A 27,935-nucleotide genomic window follows, 5' to 3' on the forward strand; every position below is an offset into this window, starting at 1 on the left:
TTAAAGAAAAAAATGTAACTTTTATTAAAGTACTATTAGTTGGAATATATATGTTGTTGCTATTCTACAAATAGTAATGTCTGAATATTGAGTTAGGTTAATGTACTCAGTAATACTGTAGTAAGGTTGACAATAAATGTGTGGTACTTAATTAGTTCTCCTTTTCTTCTGGTAGTATACAATGCTGTCAGGACAGGTACCCTTCCAGTCACAAGACAAAGGTTTAACATGCACCAGTGCATTGGAAATTATGAAGAAAATTAAAAAGGGAGAATTCTCCTTTGAAGGAGAAGCCTGGAAGAATGTATCTCAAGAAGCCAAAGATTTGATACAAGGTATGTATCCATGGGTATTTCATATTTTCTTTTAGCTGCATTCAGTACAATGTAAGACCAGGGAGGTGTATGAGACAATTAGGGATATTAAGAGGAAATGGTAACCAATGCAGATGGCGATCAAAGATGAGAACAAAGAAGTGCTAATGAATAAGGAGAAGATTGTGCAGTGATGGACGAGAGAGAGATTGCATCGATCTATACAAAGCACATTTGGACTGGAGTGTCTCAGAGAGATTGATTGAAGAACTGAGCATCGAGAGTGAGACCAATATTTCGAAGGAGGAACTACAAAAAGCAGTGAAATGACTGAAGAACAACAAGAGCCCTGGAAATGATAAGATCATGGGAGAGATGATCAAATACAGCAGAGAAAGCATGATTCAGGAAATACACCAACTATGTAATATAGCATGGAAAGAAGGGAAGGCACCTAAGGAATGGACAAGATGTGTGCTAGTGACAACATACAAGAAAGGAAGTACATCGGAGTTCAAGAACTACAGAACGATTGCCCTAACAAGTCATCTAGGCAAGGTGCTGATGATGATACTGATGGTGAGACTAAGATTGCAGATAGAAGAACATATAGCAGATGAGCAAGCGGGGTTCCGGAAAGATAGAACTACCGTATGGCAGATATTGGCACTAAGACTGATAGCAGAGAAAGCTTGACGAAAGAACAAGAACATATACACTTGCTTCATCGATTTTCAAAAGGCATTCGACAGCATAGATCAGAAAGTGACTTGGGCGGTGTTGGAGTCCTATGGAGTGGATAGCAGACTGAGACGGTTGTTGAAGGATATCAGTGACAATGCGGAGGCAGCGGTGAGAACATGCGGGGAATTGGGAAGTTGGTTTAAAACAAGTAGAGGCATGAGACAAGGAGATCTAATATCTCCAAGTATCTTCATCACACATCTGGAGAGAGCGTTGGACAAGATCAAGGAAGAGGTAGAAAGGATATCTGCATGGGAAAAGAATTAACAACTTGAGGTTCGCGGATGATATAGTTATCATTGAGGAAGATGAGGAGAAGCTCGTGAAAACAGTGCAGGTGCTAAACGAGGAACCGAAGCTATATGGACTGATTTGATGAACATCAATAAAACAAAACTGATGGTATTTGGAGATAAGGAAATAGGAAGGAAAATCAGTGTAGATGGTATTGAACTAGAAGATGTGGAGAAGTTCACCTATCTGGGGAGCAACATCATGTATGATTTAGACTATAAGAAGGAAATAGCAACTAGAATAGCGAAAGCAAGAGCAAGTTTGAAGGCTCTGGATAACATCTGGAAAAGCAAAGCAATTAGCTTAGGAATGAAGCTGAGTGTCTTGAAAACATGTGTATTCGGCAGCATGTTGTACAGATGTGAGACGTGGGTGATAACGAAAGATTCAAAAAGAAGAATACTGGTGCTTGAAAGGAGTTGTTATTGAAAGATTCTGAGAATAGGATGGGTGCAGAAGGTCACCAGTGAGGAATTATATAGAAAGATACAGCCGAAAGAGACTCTGCTGCGTAACGTTATAACATGGAAGCTACAACTATTTGGGCATATTTGCAGAATGAGCAATGAACGAAATATCAAGACCCTAGTATTCAGCATAATGGACAGTTCGAACGGGAGAGGCAGACCCCACAGGGAATGGGTAGATGATATAGTTGATTGGTGTAGAGCTAGTCTCCAGAAACTAAGCCACTCCGTACTGGACAGGGAAAGATGGAAAAGAATAGCGAGAGAGGCATCAGACACCAATGGGCGCTGACCCCATGCTTATTGATGATGATGATAGGTAGAAGTAAAGTATCATGTTATGTACTCGCATATTTCTTCAGTTTTTTGTGCTTTATTACTTTACGTTTTTTCAGGAAACCAAAGTACGGTAGGTTTTTGTTTTTCTTTTTTTGGGGGTGGGGCGTGTTGCAATCAGTAATTATCAGCTCATCCAAAATCAATGTTTATAATTTTTAACAATATCAGTTATTGAATACTTAATTTCTTATTGTTAATTTTTTATTACAAGCACTTGGTTCATTTCTTTGTTAAAAAGTGTTTTGTACAACCTTTTGCACAACCCTGTGTCAATATTTTATGGCCCATATCTAAGTTAAATATAATTATGATTTATTAAACTATTCTATTTTTATGTTCTCTAACAATTACTTTATCCACAGTATTTAAAAAAATAATTGCTCCTGGATTCAGAATATCTAATATATTTCTGTTAGGACTTCTTACAGTGGATCCAAATAAAAGAATTAAAATGTCCAGCTTGAGATATAGTGAATGGCTTCAAGATGGGAGCCAGCTGTCATCCAATCCTTTAATGACTCCTGATAACTTAGGCTCTTCAGGAGCTGCTGTACATACATACGTCAAAGCAACCTTCCATGTAAGCTTAAAAAGTCTTGCATTTTAATTTTAAATATTAAACATTTGCTATGTCAGCCTAGAATTTAGATTTACATGCATTTGTTTGTAAAAATATATTTACATTTAGAGTTTTGTGATAGGTGTATTGTCAGTCACAGAAATATGAAGTCAGTGTAATATGTAGACTTCGCCAAAAACTTACATGAAAGAATATAATGTAACACATATGTCAAAACTGGAAATTGAGAAAGGAATATAGATTCTGACAGCATATTTGCATCACTGGGGGAAGTGATGTTGGTGAAACAGCTACAATATAAATATACAAGTTTGGAGAAGGACCTTAAACAAAGCTTTGTAATATGTGTGTAATATGCTGATTACCTTCCATATTGTTCTAAAGAATATTTTTGGATATCAATATTAGTTCTCTAAAAATAAGTCTGTTATACAATTACAAGCAAAAATGAAAATGTAAGATTTTTTTCAGAACTTCATCTACGAAGAATAATCTACAAACATAGTATCAGAGGGGTAGCCATGTTAGTCTGTATCAGCAAAAACTACGAGAAGTCCTGTGGCACCTTTTAGACTAACAGATCTATTGGAACATAAGCTTTCATGGGCAAAGACCCATTTCATCAGATGCATTGGAGTGGAAATTCCAGGGGCAGGTAGACAGGCACACAAAAAGGAGTGCCAGTCAAGAGGAAGGCCAGAGTTAATGAAGTCACTTAAGTCAGGAAGGATGTGGCCCACTTCCAGCAGCTGATATGGAGGTATAAACAGCAAGGGAGGCGAACTTGCTTTTGTAGTTGGACAGCAATTTCCAGTCTTTGTTCAATCCTAAATTGATGGTGTCAAATTTGCAAATGAATTGTAGCTCTGCAGTTTCTCTTTGCAGTCTGTTTGTGAAGTGTTATTGTTGCAGGATGGCTACTTTTAAATCTGCTACTGAGTGTCCAGGAAGATTGAAGTGTTCTCCTACAGGTTTTTGGATGTTACCATTCCTGATATTTGATTTCTGTCCATTTATTCTTTTATGCAGAGTTTGCCCAGTTTGGCTAACATATATGGCAGAGGGGCGTTGCTGGCACATGATGGCATCTATTACATTAGTAGATGTGCAGGTGAATGAGCCCCTGATGGTGTGGCTGATGTGGTTAGGTCCTGTGATGGTGTTGCTGGAATAGATATATGGGCAGAGTTGGCACTGAGGTTTGTTGCAGGGATTGGTTCCTGAGTTAGAGTTACTGTTTGCTGGTGTATAATTGCTGGTGAGAATTTGGTTCAGGTTGGTGGGCTGTGTTTAGGAGAAGACTGGCCTGCCTCCCAAGGTCTATAAGAGTGAGGGATCATTGTCCAGGATGAGTTGTTAATGACTGATGATGCACTGGAGAGATTTTAGCTGGGGACTGTATGCAATGGCCAGTGGTGTTCTCTTACTTTCCTTGTTGGGCCTGTCTTGTAGCAGGTGGCTTCTAGGTACGGGCCTGTCTCTGTCACCCTGTTTCCTCACTTTCTCAGGTGGGTATTGTAGTTTTAGGAATGCTTGATAAAGGTGTTGTAAGTGTTTATCTCTGTCTGAGGGATTGGAGCAAATGCGGTTGTACCTAAGTACTTGGCTGTAGACAGTGGATCATGTGGTGTGCCCTGGATGGAAGCTGGAAGCAAGCATAGATGTCAGTAAGTTTCTCGTATAGGGTGTTTATGTGACCATCACTACTTAGCACTATAGTGTCCAGGAAGTGGATCTCTTGTGTGGAGTGGTCCAGGCTGAGGTTGATCGTGGGGTGGAAACTGTTGAAATGATAGTGAAATTCTTCAAGACCCTCCTTCCAATGGGTCCAAATGATGAAGATGTCATTAGTATGGCGCAAGTAGAGGAGGGGCACTAGGGGATGTGAGTAGAGGAAGCGTTGTTCCAGGTCAGACATTAAAATGTTGGTATACTGTGGGGCCGTGCAGGTGCCTGTAGCAATGCCACTGATTTGAAGGTCTGAACTGTCCCCAAATCTAAAATAGTGGCGCATGAGGATGTTGCAATGCTGCGCCACCATCTGTTCTGTGGCATTATCATGGATATTGTTCCTGACAGCTTGTAGTCCATCTTTGAGTGGGATATTAGTGTAGAAAGCCTCTACATCCATGGTGACAAGGATGGTGTTTTCAGGAAGATGACCAATGCATTGTAGTTTCCTCAGGAAGTCAGTGGTGTCTTGAAGCTAGCTAGGAGTTAGCACAGGGTTTTAGCAGAGAGTCCACACATCCAGGCAGTCCTGCAGTGAGAGTTCCAATGCCTGAGATGATGGGGCGTTCAGGATTTCCAGGTTTATGGATCTTGGGTAATATGTAGAATAACCCTGGGTGGGGCTTTAGGGGTGTGTCTGTGTAGATATGTTCCTGTGCTTTTGAAGGGAGTATCTTGAGCAGATAGTGTAGTTTCTTTAGGTATTCCTCAGTGAATCTGAGGATAGTAGCCTGTAGAATGTGGTGTTGGAGAGTTGCCTGGTAGCCTCCTTTTTGTTAGTCTGATCTATGCATGGTGACAACAGCACCTCCCTTGTCAGTCCTTTCGATTATAATGTCAGAGTTGTCAGAGGCTGTGGATGGCATTGTATTCTGCATGGCTGAAGTTATGAGGAAAGCAATGCTGCTTTCCACAACTTCTGTTTGTGCACATGGGCAGAAACATTCCGTGTAGAAGTCCAGTCTGTTGTTACGACCATCAGGAGGAGTTCACACAGAGTTCTCCTTCTTGTATTGTTGGTAGGAGGGTATCTGTGGGTCACTGCACTGTTCAGTGTTGTGTCAAAAGTATTCCTGTATTTGGAAATGGCAAAAGTAGGTTTCCAGATCACCGCAGAACCGTATCGTGTTTGTATGGGTGGTGGGGCAAAAAGAGAGTCCCCGAGATGGGACAGACTCTTCTGCTGGGCTAAGTGTGTAGTTGGAAAGATTGACTGTATTGCTGGGTGAGTTAAGGGTACCACTATTGTGGCCCCATGAGGAAATCTCTCATCATAGTTTGTGTAGTATGTCAATTGGAATGGATTTTTTCCCCTTTAGTCCATTTGGTATGATGTCCATCTGTTTGCACTTGCAGAGGAAGATGATGTCTGTCTGTGTATGTGCAAGTTTTTTCATGGGGTCAGAGTTAATGGGGTCAATTCATCAGGGAGGATGTGTCCCTGCTTCCAGCAGCCGATGTGGAGGTGTGAACAGCAAGGAAGAAAAAACTGTTTTTGTAGTTGGCTAGCCTTTCCCAGTCTTTGTTCAGTCTGAAACTGATGGTGTCAAGTTTGCAGATGGATTGAACATTAATATGTTAACTTCAGTGTATGTTCAAACCCGTTATATTTCATGGTGCCATTATAGAGAGTCTAAGAAGGAAAAAGTGGGAGTAAACAGTCTTTATTTAGCAATTGCAGAGATCTAAGCTTTTTTTTAAAAAAAAGAATGTTTAAAATTCTAATTTAAGTGTAGATAGCAGTCAATATTATATTTTACTATATTTGAGGCTTAGTAGAATAATTTAAGAATAAGATATATGTGGGGAGAGGGATGCACATCAGTGATTTTATACATATACATTTAAAGGGTTTTAAAATTGTGGTGAAGTTACGTCACTGGAGAAATAATAAAACATAAAACTCATAGTTTATTACAAATGTAGCAGTTCTTAAATGTTTTATTAATGTGTGTAATTACCTTTTTATTTTGAAACAGGCCTTTAACAAGTACAAAAGGGAAGGATTTTGTCTCCAGAATGTTGACAAGGCACCTCTTGCGAAAAGAAGGAAGATGAAAAAGACAAGTACAAGCACAGAGACACGTAGCAGCTCCAGTGAAAGTTCACATTCTTCCTCCTCTCATTCTCATGGTAAAATTACACCAACAAAAACCCTGCAGCCAACAAATCCTGTAGACAGCAATAACCCAGAAACCATCTTCCAGTTCTCTGACTGAAACGTATAGAAATAATATATCCTCTCTTGAACAATTAAGAGGTGATAAACCTGCTAGTACCTGTTCATCCTTGAAACAGAGGGATTACAGGGATATATTTATTGTGTTGAAGAACTTGTTTCAGTTCTGCTTTTTAGCTTTTTGTTTCAAGATATTTGGTTTTAGTTCTAGTTCAGACCAAGTCCAGTGATTATAATGTTGTGAATACAATCAATGTTGCACTCCCTTAGGCCTGGATTATTGTTGCATAGTTTAGTAGTATTACTCCTGGAGGAAAAGTGTGAGAGTCATAATCTCCTTCCAGTTTCCCCACTGGTCCAGGAAGGAAATATATTGTCAAAGGCAATATATACTTGGAAATGCTGTCAAAACAAAAAGCAGTCAAGTAGCACTTTAAAGACTAGCAAAATAGTTTGGAAATGCTGATGTAACTTCACCACTAGGCATGTTGTGGGGAGCAGAATCAGGACTCCCCCTGAATAAGGAGAGTCAGAGCCTCTTTGGTTCCCTGTGCGCACAAGAAATGGCAGTACAGGGCACCAAACCAAGAGGACATGTTTCTTTTAACTTCCTTGTGTTGGTGCATAGGATGGACTGGAATCTGGACCTTGTTCTGGAATTTAAGAACAGAACTGAGCATCATGGTACTCCTTTTATATTGTTTTACAAATTTATTTTTTAAGTTGGATTTTATGTTACTCAGAATATAATAGTCTTAGATTTCTTTTGCATCTAAATAATATATGACTAGCAAGGTGAGGTGACTTTGCACTGTAATGCTTTTGTTATTTCTATTTCTAGAAAATATACATTTTTAAAACTTTACAAGTTCCAAAAGCCAATGATATACTAGAGAAAGGACTTTAAATTTTTATTGAACACTTCTAAAAATGCTCATGTGTTCAGATATCTATTTCAAGGAACAGCTTTAATGGGCTTATCTTTTATATTCATATGGTAACTTTAAGATACTAAGATGAATCTTTAAAAAAAAAAAAGATCCAGAAACTCCAAATTCAATCTTTGTTCCACATTGTATGGAAGCTAAACTATTATTTTAATTTTGTATTGCAAAAACCTGGCAGTTAGCTTAAGACTGATTGTAAAATAATTGAAATATATTTTTCTTGTTTTTGCTTTATAAAGCATCAAATGATTTTGATGTTCTCTCTCAGAATGTATCTAGGATTCCACATGCATGCTACTCTGAGATACTGAGAAGTGCTCAAGTCTCACTGATTTCAGTGGGAGTTGTGGTCTCGTAGCATGTCTGGAAGAGTGCTCAACACTTGGCAGGATGAAACACTGTAACTTTGCCAGCTTTTTCTGAATTCTTACATTACACTTCCTTCCTCACATCTTGCTTCTATCATGTACATAATAAATAAGTAGACTTGGGCATATTGTATAGTGTAGTTATTAATCACTTATACACTGGGAAAACTAAAGGGATATTATACTGAACACTGTGTTTCACAGCTGTGCACTGTTGTACTGCAGTAAGGTATTTCCTGCTGTAGTAGTATATTATGTACATAACCTGTTTAGAATGATAAATATGTGACTTTTATTGAAACATTTCCATTGATATGCTTTTATATTGAAGAGCATATTTTATAAATTTATGCAGGGCACTTCTACTGCTCACCTAAATGACTAGGGACAAGTATTAAATACTAAATACCCCAGTTCTGTAAACAGTTACACGTGCGAGTCATCCCATTATAGTTAAGAAACTAATGGTGTACAGAGCATGTGTAATTTGTTAGCAAGATTGGAACTTATTTTACCAACAGTTTTTATTAACAGCTTGTGGCATTTGAAAGTAAACTTAATGCAAATTCTATGCAAAAAGGTTATAGGAATCGTTTATATCAATGGATTTATTTAATTACACCAGATAACAGTGTTGAGAAATGCAGCCATTTTACAAGTACCGTGTTTAACAAAACCAAGAAGTTTTGAAACCCAACATTTGTTCCATGTTGCTTTAATATTATTATTGACAGCATTTTGAGAATTTGAGAATTGCTGATGTGAATTACTTTATTTGCTACTTTCTTTACATGAATGTGAGTAGTAATTGCAGCATTAATTTTAGGTTGATGTTACTATTGAGACACTTGGAATGTTTATGTAGAATTAGTATGTTTAATCTTAAAGATCAGTCTATATGCTGGTAACACAAACAATTTTAAACTAATGTTAATATATTAAGATTTGTTTTCTGAATACTTTCTTGGGGGTAATGTCATTTGTAAACAGAGACATTCCCTCTTCCCAATACCTACCATAAATACCAGGAAACCATAACAGCAATTACTACTTATTTATGCAAACAGTGCTAACAAATTGTGATGCAGACAGTTTGTAATGTTCAGTAAACTGCACTTTGAGATATTTTGATGTACAGTTTTTCAAGTACTTTTTAAACAAAAATTAGCAGTTTTTAAATGCAAAAAGTTTTTTGAATGAATCAACCCTGTCGAGTTTAATCTTTTAAAATGTAAATGATAAAATATTGTGTTCCCTTGCTTGGGAAACTTGGAAAAGGACTTTTTATGTCAGAATATCTTTATGGATGATTGCTAAAATCAGTTAAAGGAGTGATCATTTCATTCCTGAGGAAAGTGCAGTTGTATTTTTATTGTTTTATCACACAGGCATCTATGAAATACTTTGTTACACCATTTTTAGACTACACTGGGACTCTGGAATTATTGCATCTCACAGTAATGGATACACATCTCTTGCATTAAAGACATTTTCTTTTACATGAGGATATTTGGATGTAAACTCTGCTTTTCTTCTGTACAATACAGGTACAGTACAGTGTTTTGCCTGTCACCTATTTAATTTTTAATACGAGAACAAACAGTACCCAGGCATAAATACCATGAACTTGATTCTTTATAGCCCTGTTTCTTGCACGTTAATTTATGCCTGTGCAGAGTGGGTATAATATTGTAACATATCAGATGTTCATTTATGTTAAGGCTACTTTATACTACTCTATTAGTGTACGAAGGCACAAAGTGGGTGTAACTTATACTTTTAGTTAAAGACACCTTGAAACCTCTGCACAAGGTGGAATCAAGCACCATATAGCTCTTGTTGTATATATACTTCTAGATTTTCCCCTACTTAAAATAAAATGCTAATTCAAGGAGTGTCCCTCTGGGTGCTCCATATAAGGGCTACGTCTATGCTACAGCAATCCTTGGAAAGAAATTCTTCTGGAAAATCTCTGCCAAAAAAAATGTTTTTTGAACGATGGTGTTCACACGCATGAAGTGGATAGAAAGATCGATCCACTCTTTTGAAAGAGAGTGGCCACATAGCCCCAGCCACCTTTTTGAAAGAATGGCGCAGGAAACACCACAGATGGGGCCGCATAGCTGGCAGCCTTTCTGGGAGCTCTGGCCAGCTACTTCCTTTAAGCACCCCTCTGCTCATGCTGCTGAGGCCTGCCTTGCTCAAGACCTCGGAGCAGAACTGCTGCAGGAACCAGAAGCCCACACCAGAGAACTGTAAACCCACAGCAGCTGCCAGACCAGGATCACATCCATGCCATGGTTAGCTTGCGGCCACCCTCCCAGCTCGCCCAGTAGCAGAGACACCCTGCTGGGGCGAGTCTCCCTGAGGTCTTGCCACGCCTGCCCCAGGGTCATCTGGTGCATCTGGAATGACTCCAGCAGCTCCGAGTGGTGGGAGCAGCTCATGATGGGTGACTGGGATGACAGCCACTGGATGCAAATGTCAGGATGAGGAAGGAGGCATTCCTGGAGCTCTGCAACTGACTCACCCTTGCCCTCTGACACCAAGATACCTGCATGCAGCCTCTTCTCCCCCTCAAGAAGTGGGTTGTCATCACTGTGTGGAGGCTGGTCACCCTGGACAGCTACTGTTCTGTGGGACACCAGTTTGGGGAGGTCAAGGTGACCATCGGGGCTGTCCTCGTGGAGGTAAGGTACACTCGGGTCGCACACCTGGCACAGGGAGGGTGAGGGGGCTCAGGGGCAAGGGGGACCCTTGGGGATTGGGGTCAGGGCTGCAAGGGGTTGCAGTGGAAGGGGCAAGGGGGACCCACCCTCAGGGGACCATGCTGCCCTACCTCCACGCAGATCTGGTAGGGGAGATGAGGCTGGAGGACTAGGGGGAGAAGGGGGCCAGGAGGGGGTAGGGGAGCCTGCCAAGGCCTGGGGACACCCCATCATGCACTCACAAGTATGTTTGATCTCCATCCAGTGCAGGTTGTCAAGGTGATCAACATGATGCTGCTGAAGAAGGTCGTCTGCATAGGGGACCTGGATTCACCGCCTTTGGCTTCTCCCGCTACTTTGGCATCCTCGATGGCACCCACATCACCATCTGTGTCAGGATCCACACCGTGGCCTGATTTATCAGTCACAATGGCTACCACTTGGTGGTGCTGCAGGCCCTGGTGGAACATAAGAGATGTTTTATTGACATCTGCATAGGCTGGTCAGGCTGGGCCCACAATGCGTGGGTCTTTTGCAACTCCAGCCTCTGCCAGAGGATGGAGGTGGGGACCTACATCCACCAGTGGGAACTCCCGATCAGGAATGTCACCATGCTCATGCGGCCTTACACTGGCCACCTGGACCCCACCTAGGAGCTGTTCAGTAGCTGGCTCAACCAAGCATGCTACCTGGTGGGGTATGTCTCGGGAGCCTGAAGGGCCATTTCAGGTGCCTCCTCACATGCCTGGATGTTGGGCTGCACAAGATCCCCAGGTTGTCAGGGCATGTTGTGACCTTCATGACATTCTGGAGAGAAAGGGCAAGACCTTCATCCAGGGCTGGGTGGCTGATGCCGGCCTCAGATATAAACAGCTGGCCACAGCCCTGAACTTCCAAGCCCACCATGACAGGGTGTAGATAAGGGAGGCCTTCCAAGAGAGCTTCACTCATGGCCCCCTATAGCCCTTCTCCCCTCACCTCCTGCAGGGTCTCCCAGTCTGCAGCCCACCCCATACCTCCCATGAACCCCCCCACTCATCGACCACTCCCCAGCCTCCACCCAATAAGGAGAGACACAGGAATGGTGCTCCGAAAACTGTTTTACTAAACAGCATAGAGTACTGTTGAAAACAGATTTTGGAAATAGAACTACGTGCAATTTAAACAACTGTTTCCGACCATATACGGGGGAGCTAGGGTCATGGGATGGAGGCATCTCAACTTGAGGGGGAGGGGGGCTGAGGACAGGGGGGCATTATTCCTAAAAGTGGGTAGAGGGCTGTAAGTCACATCAGCCTCGGGGTCCTCATTGGGGCTGGGATGGGACTGGGAGCATGCGGAGGTAAGGTGGTGGGAGGGGTTCAGTGGGATCAGGTGTGAGGAGAAGCAGGGGGTGGTGGGGCAGGGGTGCTGACCATGGCCATTGTCCACTGATGCATACCCGTCAGCACCACCTGGGGAATTGGCCCGGGGGCATCAGGGGCAAGAGGCCAGGCCACTTGTTCCATCAGGATACCAGTGATGTCCCACCATGCCAGGTCTGCCTCCTCTTCCTCCTGAAGCCTCTGCTCTGTCACTTTGTTCTGGTGGCAGATTGCAGCTGTGTAGGCAGCGGCGTTGTCCACAGCACGCATCCAAGCCTGCCGGGGCATCAGTGGTGGGGATGCCACGGCCCTCTCCGCTGCCACTGGTAGACTCCCTGTCTCCACAAACTGGACAAGGCTTGCTCAGCCCTCAGATGGCAAAGCTGTAAGGAAGGAATGGGAGAAAGAGATGGCATGTCAGTCCTACCCCACAGCACCGAGGGCCATGCCCCCCCACCTCCTGTGGGTGGCAGCCTCCATACCCCCCTCTCCGATGGCACAGTGGCCCTGGGGGATCCCGGGCACTGAGGAATCCCCAAATGGGTGGGGCACATGCCAGGCACAGTTCAGCCCATCCACCCCTACTCATGCAGCTCACAGTGCTATCTGTGGAAGCGAGTGCTGAGTGTCGCCTGTGGCTGTTTCCACGAGCCAGGAGCTGTGGCCTTCCAGGTTGTCCCTGAATTGGGGCTGGCGGCCATGTGATTGGCCTGCTTCCAGCTGTGTCAGAGGGGGGCACCACCTCCACACACCCCAGGGTGTGCAACCTGCTGGGTACTTACCTGAGAGTCCCTCAGAAAAATCCAGGGATGCCCTGATGGATATTGCCCAGCTCAGTGAACCTGAGGGCAGGGCAATCACCAATATCCTGTCGCTTGAGTCTTCATTGTCCGAGGCAGCTCTGGCAGGGTGGGGCAGCTGGTGGGTCCTGGCTGTTCCTCCACCTTGGCCTCAGGGTCTAGCTCGTCCACTGCAATGTAAAGGAGGGTGCTGGGGGGTGAGGTGTCCTCACCCCTGAGTAGGTTGTAGAGCTCCCAGTAGAAGGGGCAGGTGGAGGGTACTGACCCTGAATGCCTGCCTGCATCTCTAGTCCAGCCATACCCCTGCCTCAGTTCTTTTACTTTGGGGCATACCTGGCTGTAGGTGGGATGTCCTCAGGTGGCCAAGCTGGTGGCTAGTCAGGCATAGGTGGGGGGCATTCTGCCTCTTGCATGTTTTCTCCCTCAGTATGTCTTCATCATGCCAGAGGCCCAGGAGTTCTCGGAGCTTGGGCTCAGACCAGGAGGAGGCCCTCTGATTTGTGTCCCAGTTAGGCTCCTGAGACCCATTGGCTGGCTCCCTGGGGGGCCTCTGGGTGTCATGGGGCTTCTGGCCATTGTGTGCTGTGTGTGGAACTGTCCACTTTGGTGGTTGCTGTGAGGGTGTGGTGCTGAGTAGTTCATCTCCCTGTTCCAGCTGTGCTCTCATCTTCTTGCCACAGGGTTTCTGGCTTCCTGAGCCTTTAAAAGGAGCCACAAGCAGAAAGCATAGAGCTCTGATAGTACTGGACAGGGCATCTCTGCGCTCCATCTGGCTGGTGCCATGGAGGACTCCTCTTTTGAAAAAAGGTCCCCTGGAGTGTCTACACATGCTTTTTTCCAAAGGATTCTTTTGGAAGAAGGCACTCTTCCTGATCCAGAAGGGTGCCTCCGAAAGAAGGAATGCGTTCTTTTGGTTTATTTTCAAAAGAATGCATTTTGTGTGAAGATGCTTAGTTGGATCTTTCAAAAGAGCCCTAGCTTTCTCAAAAGATCTCGCTAGTGTAGACGCAGTCAAGGTGTTCTAGGCTCCCTGCATTTATAATTGGAGATTTTTCAGCAGCGGTACACCCTGAAGAGCACATTTGTTTCTTGAAAATCCAATTCTTTAACAGTGCTTATCTAAGTAACTACTTTTACGTATGTAACTTATTTTTCTATAAGTCAATATATTTAGTTGTCCAAATAAACTATTTATTTGTTGTGAGTACTTAACAGTTTTTAAAAATACAAGTGGTAACAATTTAGGGATAGATATGAAAAAAGCAGAAGGCTTGAATCATGAAAAGCACAAAAGTAGAGTTCCACTTGACTTTGTACTTCTCAGAATAAATGAAATTCCTCTTCACATAAAGAGCAATTTGTCCTTAATTTAGAATATTGTTTCTTCATAGAAGGTTAGACAGAGTACTTAGTACACTTATCTCACATGTACTGTATCATAAAAGAAGAATTTTACTACAGTGGCTAATTATGTTACTGTTCTTCATGAGAACATAAAAGTATAGCATACCATCAAGACTGCTGACATTTTCCATCTTCTGCATTGATGTTGCCAAAGCACCTTTTTTTCCCTGCGCTTACCAAAAGGGGGGAAAAAAAAAGAAATACCAGCACAGCAACAGTTCTCTGCTACTTTATCCAGAATGTACTTCAAGGAATTAGATTCATGCAATTGCCATGTATGTGTTTTATCAGTATTGAAAGGAACAGTTACTATATAAGTTGCATTCTTAATTTTTAACAAGAAGTGTGTACATATTTTATTTTTTTTTAATTTGGTCTTCAGTTATATTGTATTTTTGTTGCGGTATTATGTACTAAGCATCATACCAGAGGCTTTAACTCAGTCTTCCTGATCGTGGTCCATATTTTTCCTTTTGCATGTTCCCCACCCCACCCCAGTAAATATGACAGACACATCCCTCATTGTCTTTTACTGTGATGTCTACTGTGTTTTCTTCCTTCTAAGGAATGTTGATGTTTGAATATTCAAGGCCAGGGATCTGCAACCTGTGACTCTGGAGCCACATGCGGCCCTTTAAGGACTTCTTTTTGACTCACAACACAATAATTTCAAAGTTAAAAAAAAATCCTAATTATTTTAGATAAACAGTGAACATATACAAGCCCAATAATGAAAAACTCATATCTAAATAGCAAACGATATGATCTCGAAATGTTGGATAACTTCCTCTTTAATATGTGCAGTACATTGTGTGATGTGATACTGTATTTATGTTTAGATCGTGTTGCTAATAAAGTCTTGATTTTGAAAAGGAAAGGAATCTTGTGGCATTCCTGCTGTGAATGGCAATATGCATTTTAAGAAAAAAACTGAAACTAAATGTGAGGTAAAATTAGCATAATTAAAGTGGGTTCAGGAGTGAAAGTCAAACACACGTTGGTAAAGTGTGAGAAAATAGAATATGTAAGACAATTGTGAACGTCCTGCAGTAAACATGTATCACATTACAAATCATTGTGTGTGCTCTGTTCTACAAAAAATATGGTTTGATATTATTTATTAAGGACTGTCTTATATTCACATACAGTGGTACTCTTGAATTACAGAGTGTTTACCAAATCTAGAAAAAAAAAAAAAGGCTTTTCTTGCTTTTTTCGTTGCCAACCCCTGTTGTAGGCAGAGGAAATTGGAAACAGTGTGGCTGCAACTGTTCCAGAGACCAAGGTGACTTGATCTTTCAGTCTTTGTCACCTTGTAAGAAATACCTTCACTTTACACCTTATCAGTTCATAAAAAAGACAGCTGTACAGCTCCAATCCCTTACCCCAACTCCCTCCATTTTTGTAAGTCACTTGTTTGTCTTTTGAGTTAAGAGTCTTGAATTATTATGTAGCAACAAAAACTTAGGAGTGAGCTGGTGCAGCCTACAGATGTGTGAGCGAAATGGTTTACATTGTCGACCAATGTGGGTAGGCTGACGTATTTACTAATTGTATGTACAGTTGGGTCTCAACATTCGCAAGGGTTCCATGTTGAAAACCCTCACGAATGTTGAATTTCATGAATATGGCTCCCTTCTGGAGGCTGGCTGCTGGTGCTCCTCCTTGGAGCCCCGGTGGGAAGCAGCAGTTGCCAGTGCTCCTGCCCGGGGCACCAGGGGGTGCTCCTGCCTGGAGCCCCAGGGGAAACAGTGGATACTGGCACTCCTGCCCGGAGCCCTGGGGGAAGCAGCCACTCGGCCACTCGCAAATAATTGAATTTGCAAACATTAAATTCACGATTCTTGAAACCCTACTGTACTTGCAAGTAAAAATAGCAAGCAGAAAAGAAAATTGAAATGACAATTATTGAGGGAGTGAGACGCTATCTAGATATAGCTTAAAAATATACATAAGCTATCAGTTGTTTTCCAGAGCTATGCATGGAGCTAACTAAAAAAAAAATCAGTGGATGGAAAGGTATGGGTCTTCTCTCTTTGTGCTCTCAGAGAAACATTTCTCCCTCTGCTATCAATTATGTACCATTCATCGGTGTTGCATATGAGTAACTAGTATATTTTATTTCAGTTTCAGATAGAGTGTGAAATTAGATGACACAAACATGGGAAACTTTTTATAGATATAATTTTTGCACTTTTTTAAAAGTAGAAATTGGATTTGTGTTAAAAGTAAAGTTAACTATTTTTTTATTATTTAAAAACTACTATAAAATATCTCTGGTGATAATGAAGACTGTGATTAAAATCTATGCTTAACCTGCTTAAAAGTTTTACACACACACACACACACACACACACACACACACACACTTTTACTGACTTTTAAACTATTCGATTTTGGAAATGTCGTTCAAAGTAAAATGCCGCATTATAAAGAAAGTTTAATGTAAATTTGGTTAAAATCTAAAGTCAGGTGAATATTTTTATTTTGGGGGTTTTATTAAGGCATGCTATATTAGACATTATTCCTTTTTATAGTACCCCTTACTATAAAGCAATAAGCTTATTTTAGTAGTTTGTATAATTCTGTAAAAAGGGTGTGAATGTGTGTAACGTTTGATTATGTAAATCATCAAACAACTTTGCTAAACACATTATCTAATATAATTCTTCACTTCAGCATCCCCTTTTTCAAAGTCTGTTGCAAATGGAATAGATGGTACCTTTTATATATAGCATACAGTAAAGCTAATAAAAATTGGATAAAAATGTGTAATTCCATACCCCTATCCTGGAATCATGTTTAAATAATGCATGTTTTCTGCAAAATAACTTGTGTTTTCTGCAAGTTTGAGGCAATTTGAGAAGTCAAGAATAAAAAGACAGTGTTTGCTATTCAGAGAAAGTAACATATTGCCTTTTAAATAACACTACTATAAATAAGACTAGGATTTTGTCATGGATATTTTTAGTAAAAGTCATAGACAGATCATGGAAAATAAAGAAAAAATTATGGGAGCCTGAGAATTGTGCCTGACTTTTACTGAAAATATCGAGGAGAAAGTGGGAAGGGTCTGGGCAGCTGTCAGGTGGCTGAGAGCTTCAGGGGCATCCTGTCCCCTGGAGCAGGGTGCTCCAAGGATCCCCATTCTGTCACTGCAATGGAGAATTGCTGAGATTTCCCTGCGCTGCCATGGCTATCAGGGAGCTACAGGAATCCCCCTGCTTTCTGCAGTGGTCAGGAACTGTGTGGTATCCCTTCTGTCCATGCTGTCTGGGAGCTGCAAGGTACCCCTCCTGCCAGTGGAAGTTTGGAATTTGGGGGCCCACTGCCTTAGGGTGGCAATACTATATCACAGCTCCCTGCTGCTGCAGGAGGTGGTGGGACCCTTTGGATCCCAGACATTGGCTGTGGCCACAGTTGGCCAAAACTTTGAAATGGCCATGCAAATGGCCATTTTGAAGATTACTAATGAGGTGCTGAATTGAATACTCAGTGCCTCATTAGCATTAGGATGCTTCTGGCCATGCTGCTTCGAAAGCACTGCTTTCGAACGCTCTCGGCGCGGCTACACGGGGGATCCTTTTCGAAAGGAACCTGCACATTTCAAAATCCCCTTATTTCCCTCCACTGAGAGGAATAAGGGGATTTCGAAATACACGAGGTCCTTTCGAAAAGGACCCCTGGGTAGCCATGCCGAGCTGCAAGCGTTCGAAAGCAGTGCTTTTGAAGCAGTGCAGCTGGAAGCGTCCTAATGCTAATGAGGCACTGAATATTCTATTCAGCACCTCATTAGTAATCTTCAAAATGGCCATTTGCACGGCCATTTCGAAGTTTTGGCCCAGTGTGGCCACAGCCATTGAGGCTGAAGTCACAGAGGTCTTGGAAGTCGGGGATTCCATGACAAAATTGGAGCCTTAATTATAACCTCTTGTCCCCACATACTTACTTCAAACACTGTATATTCCAGAGTTCTTTACAATAATAGATAATATTAACTAGAGCTGGTGGGAAAACAAAAAAAAAATTCCTGCAAGAATTTTTAAGCAAAGTATCTTCTGTTCAACTAAATCAGATTAAAATGCAGACTGGCTGCAGAGATAGTGTTTTATACTTCTTAACAGTAAATCCTCTTTCATTTTTGCCAACAAATTATGGGTATTTAGAATATTGTAAGCTTCAGTTTTCCCTCAAAAAATGTTTGATAAATACACACATTTTCTGGATTCTTGATCAATTTTTAATTATATAATTCTCTTAACAGCCAGATGTTTGGATGTTAAATGTATGGTAGAGGAAAAAATACAATAATTAGATTGTGTTCTTGCCTACAATAGAAAGGGTATGCTGATACAGCTGAATTTCATAGGAACAATGTAGTTCTTTTTTCACCATATCTTATAGTAGTTATCCAAATAAGGTCTGTACAACAGCAAAAGTCTGCTAGTATAACTAAGACTACACTTGGGCTCTTGCTGTTAGCTGTATAAATTAACAGTATTTATTACATAGCTTCAAGAACAACAAGAAGTCTTGTGGCATCTTATAGACTAACAGATATTTTGGAGCATAAGCTTTCATGGGCAAAGACCTGCTTCATCAGATGCATGAGTTGGGGGGTGGTTTCAGAGGGATATTTAAAGAGTGGGGTCCCAGTAAGAGGGAGGGCCAGAGCTGGCAAGTTCTATTCAGCAAGGTGGAAATGACCCAGTATCAACAGTACTTATCAAAAGAGGAAAAAACAAGTCAGGTCAGACGGGGGATGTGAACCTTTGTCAGAGTCTAATGAGGAGATATTAGCACCCGGAGCAGAGAAAGTGCCTTTGTAAGCTGCGAGCCACTCCCAGTCTCTGTTTAATCCAGGGTTAATTGAGTCAAATTTGCAAATAAATAGCAGCTCAGAGATTTCTCCCTCCATTTGATTTTTGAAATCTTTTTGTTTCAGGACTGTCACCCTTAAATTTGCCACAGTGTGTCCAGGGAGATTGAAGTGTTCTCCCACAGGCTTCTGTACATTACCGTTCCTGATGTCTGATTTATGTCCATTTATTCTTTTATGGAGAGACTGTTCAGTTTGGCCAATGTAAATTGCAGTGGGGTGTTGCTGGGACATGAAGGTAGATATTATATTAGATGTGCAGGTATAGGAGCCCCTGATGGTATAGTTGGTGTTAGGTCCTGTGATGAAGTCACTGGTGTAGAAATGTTGCAGGGGTTGGTTCCAGGCCTAGTGTCACTGGTTTGTGATTTGTAGTGGCTGGTGAGGATTTGTTTAAGGTTGGCAGGCTGTCTATAGGCGAGGACAGGCCTACCTCCCAAGGTCTGAGAGTCACCTCAAACCAACTAGCCCAAGGGTCTGCAACTGAAATAGTGAGAAGAGGCATTTTTTCAAATTCAGTTACAAAATCAATATGTCAAGAGTCGTAATGCATATGAATATGATACAGTCCTTAATGAATAGTCAGACCAAACTTTTTGTAATCCCTTTTTAAGAACAGTGCGCACACAGTGTTTGTATCAGTTAGAAAGTTGTTACCCCTGTCTCCAGGCTTTACCCAGCTCAGCCCCAAATCCACCCTCCTATCCCCAAGTTTTATCCCCCATCCCGCAAACCTGCCCCCCAACCCTAGGTTTAACCCCTTCAGCCCCAAACTGCCCCCCCATCCCCAGGATTTACGTGGCTCAGATGCTCTGCGTGCTACCCCCATCCCCCAGCTGCTGAGGTATGAGGAGGCGTCCTGGAGATGGTGGCAACCCTGGCCACCTCGCAGCACATGTGGAGAGTGCAGTCTGGACAGAGCTAGCATCAGGTGCTGCAGGTGAGTGCTTTTGAGCTGGCAATGGTGGCAGCAGGGAAGTGGGGAGGAAACAGATGGTGGAGTGGCTGCCTCTCTTCCCCCTTTGGCTGCGGCTCCATGCCTCGGTTGGAGCGGAGCTGCTCACTCTCTTCCTGGCTGCCATCACTGAGCACAGTGCTCACAGCGAGCTGCAGCAGCCAGGCAGCACCAACAAGGGCAGCACCCAGAGGAGGACGAGGCTCCCCTGGGTTGGGAGTGGAGGAAGCGGCATTGGCCATATGTGGGGGTGAGCTGGCTGCTTTCTTCCCCCCGTCCCTGGCACGGCTGGGGTCACCTGCAGCTCCTGGCAGTGGCTGGTGGGCAGCGCGCTGTGGGAAGAGCCAGGTTCTTGCCCTGCTCCTTCTTTGCCACCTTGCCCCACATCCTGATTCTCATCATGGCTCAGGCAGGCGAGCCCTGCAGGCTTCTTCTTCCATGGCTTCTTTGCCCTTGCTGGCTCTCATTTCTGGGGCTCCCTGCTGTCACTGACTCCATTTGTGGCTCTGGAAGCTGCCTCCACTTAAACTAAATTCTGTTTTAAGTGCGTACATTGTTTATGTGGCGGCAGCTTCCAGAACCAGAAGAGGAGTCAGCGGCAGCAGCACTCGGAGCTGCAAATGGCTCCTTAAAGAGCCGCAGGTTGCCAACTCCTAAACTAGATGCAGCAAAAGCATTATTACCACTGGTATTGAATTATCTCCTTATACTCAAACAGTCAGGCCTTTCCCTTAGTTCTTTTAAGGTACATCTAACAGCAATCACAGCATTCCACCATAAGGTAGATAACACCTCCCTTTTCACCTATCCCACCACAAAGTGATTACTCAAGAGTCTCCAAATCCTCTATTCTGATATGTACTGATACACTGTGTACTGATATACTGTGATTCCGTGGGACCTAAACTTCATCCTTCATGAACTCATGGCAAAATCCTTCAAGTCACTCACCTCATGCTCCTCACTACAGCTCTCCATGAAATTGGTGGTTCTCCTTGCCATCGCTTCCACCTATTGTGTCGGGGAGATGGGGTACTCATGGCTGGACAAGGTTACCCTCTGCACCCACTGCAAATTCTTACCCAAAGTGCCATCCTCATTCCATATCAGTGTGGTCCTTCATCTCCCAATTTTTTTCTCTAAGTCACATGCTTATTCATCTAAAAGTTCTATGAACATGCTCAGTGTTAGATATGCATTGGCATTTTATATAGAGAAGACCAAAACCTCCATTTTAACAAGCTGTCAAGATGTTTGGGTTCTTTTTTATTTGATTTTTGTTTTGGTATTACACATGACATTTGTTTCAACAATTATTCAAAGGTCATCTTTTTTCCACAATACCATTTTTTCTTCTCACTTATTAAATATCTTTAGATTGATATCTGATTTCCTCTGAGTCTCTTGAGCTGTTACAGTTTTTATTGTGAGTTTTTGACAGCTTTGTGTTACATTCTGTTAAATGGACCTTAATTTCTGAATCCTGTATTTTTTACTTTCTATAATTGTAGAATGTGGTCAGTGCAATACTGAGAAATGTAATAGATTTACAGTTTTTGTAATTAAAGTTAAATCATAAAGGAAAAATAAAGGATATAATTCTTTGCATTTATTATATATTGAAGTTTCCAGATGGCATTACACATCTCTAACAGCAAGTAGTATTAATATATTTGAGAAAGCATGTTGCTTTTCAATTTTCCTGCATTAATCGTTTAAAATTTAATAAGAAAATTAGAGTAATTTTCATAAATACTTTGAATAACACAGATCTTTTCAGTATTTTGATACATCCCATTGAAAAATGTTTAACTAGATTGAAAAATAAAATGCATTTAAAATTATATGGTGAAGTCCCCTGTGGAATCACCTGCCAGAGTAATCAGTGTAGTTTGGTAAAACATGGTCATTTTGCTGTGAAAATTGCATATATATATCTTTAGAAAATGAGGAACCATGTTGAACCTTAAAGACTAACAGATTTATTTGAGCATAAGCTTTCATGGGTAAAACCCAGTTCATCAGCTGTATTGGAGTGGAATTACTGAGGCAGGAATATACATCTGATGAAATGGGTTTTGCCCACAAAAGCTTATGTCCAAATAAATCTGCTAGTCTTTAATGTGCTAAAGGACTCTGTTGTTTTTGTAGATAAAGACTAACATGGCTAGTCTCACAGCAAAATGACTGCCTAAGTATTTAATATTTTATCAACTATAATTTGTTAATAGCATAGGAAAAGCATTCAGATGGGTTAATAATTAAATCACATGCTGTTTTAATATCATGTGTTGCAAAGAGCCACAGAAGACATATTAAAAATCACTTGTGGCTTGCATGTCTCTGACTATCGTTGGTCTAGACATATAATTTTGCATTTGGTAATATTAAAATTAATTTTGTTGGAATGGGTATAAATTACCCAGGGGTCTAAATCACTCTATATGAGTGCCCTGTAAGGGAGGGCCATCCCTCGTTAGGTGTGGGGACCAGGACATTGCATCTTCCTGCCCCACTCCACTCTGTTCCCCAACCCCCTGGCTCTGCTCTGCTCTGCTCCACCCTACCTGTTGCTGCCCCTGCTGTGCCCCCTCTCCGCCCCTTCTACCGAGCAACAATGGGAACTGGCAGAGCAGGGTGGAACCAGGTCGTGTACCTTCCCACCACTGGCAATGAGTGCAGAGGTGGGCCTGAGCCCTAGGGTCGGCACCAAGCTACCCACTAATCCCCTGTGCGGCCCTGGCCCTTCTCTGTGCTTCTGCATCCCACTGAAGTGCGGGACCCTACAAAGCTTGTGGGCCTGGGACAGTTGCCCTTAACTGTCCTATGGACTGTATGTCTTTGTCATTATTTACCATTCCACCCATCTTTGTGTCACTACAGATTTTCATCGGTAGTGATTTTATATTTACAGATCACTGATGCAAATATTCAATACTGTCGGGCCTTGTATTGATGACTATGGAACTGCACTAAAAATAGCTGCATTCAATGAGTGTTCAAACTACTTTCTGAAATCTGTTAAGCCTGATCTTAATCCATTTCATGTGTTGCTTATTGATATTGTATAGCTTTAATATTTAGTTCACATGCCTTACAAAAGCCTAAATATTAACGACATCTATGCAAGTATTCCTGTCAACCAACCTTATAATCTTGTCAAGCAAAGACAAGATCTGTTTTCTGCACGAAAACATGTTGACTGGGATTAATGGTATTCTCACCCTTTCTTTATCAGTGTTCTCCTAATTTTGCACAAAATTGACGTCAAACTAACCTTCCTATAGTTACTTATTCATCCTGCTTGTTGTTTTTGAACATTGGCACAACATTAGCACTGTTCCCGACTTCTGGAATTTCCTTGGTGTTCCAAGATTTATTAAAAATTAAGATCAGCCAGCCAGAGATCTTCTTGTAGTAGTTTTGGGTGCTAGACAGTCAAGCCTGTTGATTTAAAAATGTTTAGTTGTAGTAGATAGTATCTAACCTCCTCCTCAGTTACTAATGGAAAAAGAAGAACTTGATCAGTGTGATACAAATACATCATCCTGTTTCTTTTCAATGACACAGCAGAAATAGTTACTGAACACTTTTGCCTTTTGTGCATCATTATTAATAATGTTATCATTTTTGTCTAGTGAAGGGTCATTATCATTGCTAGGATTTCTTTTTTCACAGCATATTTTTACAACTCCTTATCATCTTTATCCCTTTCAGCTGTGGATCTTCTCCGTTGTCTTTACTTTCCCTTAACAATTTTCTGTACTTTATAATTTCTCATTTATATCAATTGTTATCTGTTTCTCCATTTTTTCCATTTATGTATTACTGTTTACATTTTTTATTGCTGCCTTCACTTTGCATTGTTATGAAAAAATTTTAATTTGTTTAGATTTTTAAAATGTGGGACTTGACACATCCATTCTCCTTGTAGGCAGGAACTTGTACTATGCAAATTCTTAGGCAGGGGTTCTCTGTATTTTGTCTTGTACATTTCAAAGCAAATTCAATACTCCAGAAATAATAAAAATAATCATTATGGAGATGCTTCTCTTAATTTTAAATGTCTAAGTCCTATAAAAACATTTCTGCATATTTTTATTAACAAAGCCGCTGAAAGAATATATGGGTACTATTAGTTTGAGTGATGTAAAAAATTAACAGGGCAACTTTCCATTTTATAAACAATGGTTTATATCAGTGGTGTCCAAACTGAAGTTGAAGGTGCTAACTTGTGGTTTTCAAGGGTAATTGTGTACATAAGAAAAACTGATTATTAATTGAAAATATATTTACTGAGCCATGCTCTGCTGTTTTTAAACTGAACTACTTGAATCAGCCATTTTGCTGGGGTCAGGAGCAGAATGGAACACTTTTCCCTCAGTCTCTCATTATTTTATCTGCAGCTCCATGAGCAATTCCTGGCATCAGCCACATCTTTCAGCAATAGGCAACCTCTGGCCAGTGGGCCACATGTGGCCCATCAGATTCTGTGTGTTGCCCACAAGGTATTTACTTTACCATTGCCTACACACAGGTTTGCCAGATTCTGTTGGTTTCTGTCCATTCATTTTTTTCCTGCTGGCATTACTAAATTGACATGCTCATAAAGCAATGGCATGTGAAGTGAGGGATGTGCAGATAGCACACACGATTCACTGTGAGAGCCTGTCCATCCAATTGAAGTGGTGCTACAGCTCAATTGGCACAGTTAGCAAACCTACCCTATGCCAGGAGACCATCCTGGTTACAGCACTATTGCAGCCCACTTAGGCTGGGTCTACACAGAGCTCTGCTCAGCACTGCTGCTGGCAGAGCTATGCAAAGTGAGCTTCTCAGGATTGCAAATGGCTGCCTACCTGCATACTCCTGAAGATTATTACCATAGCCATGTGAGAGTTCGGTGCCGGCACTGCAGAGGCTGTGTGGATGTGCCTCTGCTGGCTAAACCCTTCTCTAAGGGACTGACGAGGGTGGGGGAACATTAGCTGGCAGAGGCACATCCGCACAGCCTCTGCAATGCTGGCATCCCCTTCTGCCGGCACCGAACTCTCGCATGACTATGGTAATGAGATTCGGGAGTATGCAAACAGGCAGCCATTTGCAGTCCCTAGAAGCTCACTTTGCATACCTCTGCTGACAGGGGTGCTGAGCAGATCTCTGTGTAGACCCAGCCTGAGATGGAAGCCTGCTCATGCAAGGGCAGGAGACTGGACTGGATGACCTCCAGAGGTCCCTTCCAGTTCTAGAAGATGTGTGTGTAACCCACTCACTAGCATAGATTTATCATAATTGAGCTATTTGCTGTCCTTTCCCTGCTGCAGCTGCTCAGCAGCATCCCCACTGGCAATCTGTTATATTGCAAGGAAGTGAAAAGAGACTAGATTGTCCATCGCCAGCTTCCTAGGAAGGCTGTGGGAGGCCTAGAATTAGGGAATTAGTTGGCTCTAAACAAACTAGGAAAATAGTGTAAGTATTGTGATCCTTTGAAAAGGATAGACACCAGTCTTATCCCTTGATAGTTTTGACCTTTATGTGTTAACCTGAAAACCACAAACTGCCTTGTGTTCATTGCATGTTTCCTCATATTCTTTACCATCAAAATGGTTTGATGCTTCTGCTACAATTATTTTTTGTGTGTCCTTTTTTTCTCAAAATGGTACAGTCAAGTTTAAAAATCTTTTTTTGTACTTTAATAGTTGAATATAAATTATCTTTCTCTAGAAAGTCTCACCTTCTCCATTTAGAAATTGCTTTTGCTTGTTTTTTGGTGCTGAAATTAAAGGCTCTTTTTTATTTTGTTTGATAGTGTAGCAAACCTACTGCTGTCACTATAGCTCTAGAATAGTATTAACTGCTGCAGTTAGCGGTGTCCACAGAGATAGCAGAATTTGAAACATTTTGGCCCATTAGGAATAACAGCTGTATAGGTTTTTCTATATGTCTTGAAGAAGGCATATTTTATATTTTTATTATATGTATTTAGAATCTCAAGGACATTTCCCACCATTTATGACAAGCTTCAGATACTGTAGGACTAATATTGGGCCTGAATTATGGAATATTGACTTTCAGTGTATGCTTTTTATTAACAGATCTTCATTGTAGCCTAACCATTAGCACAGTCTTGTTTCCATTTGGTATGGTTGGGTATGAAAAGGGTCTCAGTCTGACTGTCTTTTGTATCTCCTCCCCCAGTTCAAGAAAAATGAAATAATTACAGTGGAAACATCCCACCTGAAATAGCATATTTAAGAGTATATGCTGTAGTTCAGATTTTACTGGATTATATGGCAGTTTTGAAAGACGTAGTGATAGTTTTCATTTATTGAATCTTATTACCAGTAAGCTTTACAGTACTCTACCATGTTTTCTACTTATGTGAGTTATAACTAGCCGTTAACAGAGGTGCAAATCTTTGAAGAATATCAGAGAATTCATATGGGAAAAGTAAGTGAAGCAGCAGAAGTATTTGATGAGCTAGAACCTACAGATTGAGAGTTCTGTCGTGAGCAAATATGTTATATTTTGAAGAGGGAAGATTTTTGTGTAAATGGTAATTGTAGTTCAAATTCAAGAAAATCTTTATCTCCTTTGTAAGGACTTTCATTATTTAAACTATTTTCTCAGTCTGTGGTGAGGTCACTTACTAGTGTGTAATTGTATTTCGTTTGTATGTTACCTCTCTCTAGATCTATGAAGATTTTTTTAAGAACATAAGAAGTTATGAGGAATGAGTAAAAGTTACTGTGACCATCAAAATTCAGTTTATTTTATATTTTAACCTCAAAGGATTGCTATTTTTAAAAATTATTATGTAAGTGATTATCAAAGATTTCACTATTTTAAAGTAGCATTAAAATGTAATAGCTTTTACTCAACTAATATCCCTGTGTGTTCTTCTCTACAGTTTATATTCAAACATTTAGTTAATGAAAGTGAACAATGCCATGTTGGGCTTGTTTATTTCTAGCTGGGCTAGAACTTAAAAGTGTTAATTTATTGTGTAATGTGGAACTTTGGTTCTTTTGGAATTATTAAGACAGAAAAATGTCAGTCTGTTTTTCTTCTCTTGCTGTATATATGCTAAGCAATGTTCATGTATCTTAAATGCTTCATTACAGTGATGGTTGGCAAATCAGAGATAAAATATATAAGTCTGGGAGGGGGTATATTATGGATTATTTATTGAGAATTGTAAGAAATCAACAGATACTTGTCTAAACGTTGTAAAGACATGCATTCTTTTCCAAGTCTTGAAGTTAGTTTTTGCTGTATTAGACAAGTACTGAATGAGTTGTATCAACTTGACAGCAACAGCAGAGTTTAACATCAATTCTGTAGAGATGTGCTGTCTTGCATTTTGGATTTCTTTTGACGTGTTCTGTGTGTGAATTTAACTTTAAAAAGCAGTAAGGGCTTGAATTTACATAATTGTATGTTCATACATGTATTTGTTTTACCTTTAAAAATAAACTTGCCTAAGCACAAAATGTTGAATATTGAAATACTTCATTGCAGTTCATTTGGTTTATCTGAACTGTGCTCATCACTATGATCTTCAGAGGTCTGGATCTTTTAATATAGTATGCACAGTACCAAAATCTTGGTTTTATAGTACTATTAACATTGATTATCATCTAAATTTCCTTTAAATTGCATTTTGACTCCTAAAAAAACTAACAATAAAAATGGCATTGTGGCATCACGTTTGTCGTTCAGTAATTTCTGTATCAACTTAACTTAGTATATAGGAGATGTACTGGCTTCTGTAGGAATTCTGGAGACCCTCAGCATCACTGGATTCACAACATTCACTACCATGCTTAATAGAAAACTTAATTGGGACTTCAGTGAGATTT

General features: G+C 41.1%; 1 protein-coding gene across 2 annotated transcripts in view; it reads left to right on the plus strand.

Moving 5' to 3' along the window:
• RPS6KA5 (ribosomal protein S6 kinase A5) overlaps positions 1-27,718 on the plus strand; it is a 154,676-nt gene extending 126,958 nt beyond the window's left edge. The window contains exons 14-17 of one of the 2 annotated variants that reach the window (XR_012645911.1): positions 176-335; positions 2,575-2,738; positions 6,449-10,653; positions 10,937-11,935. Coding sequence is in view for 1 of the 2 variants with exons in the window: in XM_074996632.1 (XP_074852733.1) it covers positions 176-335; positions 2,575-2,738; positions 6,449-6,602; positions 26,766-26,773 (486 nt within the window). In the remaining variant the exon portion in view is untranslated. Of the gene's footprint in view, positions 1-175; positions 336-2,574; positions 2,739-6,448; positions 10,654-10,936; positions 11,936-26,765 lie in introns of those variants that run through there. The other variant, XM_074996632.1, reaches the window with a different exon arrangement.
• The last annotated feature ends 217 nt before the right edge of the window (positions 27,719-27,935 follow it).

Source organism: Carettochelys insculpta, chromosome 6, assembly GCF_033958435.1.
Source record: "Carettochelys insculpta isolate YL-2023 chromosome 6, ASM3395843v1, whole genome shotgun sequence".
NCBI lineage: Eukaryota > Metazoa > Chordata > Testudines > Carettochelyidae > Carettochelys > Carettochelys insculpta.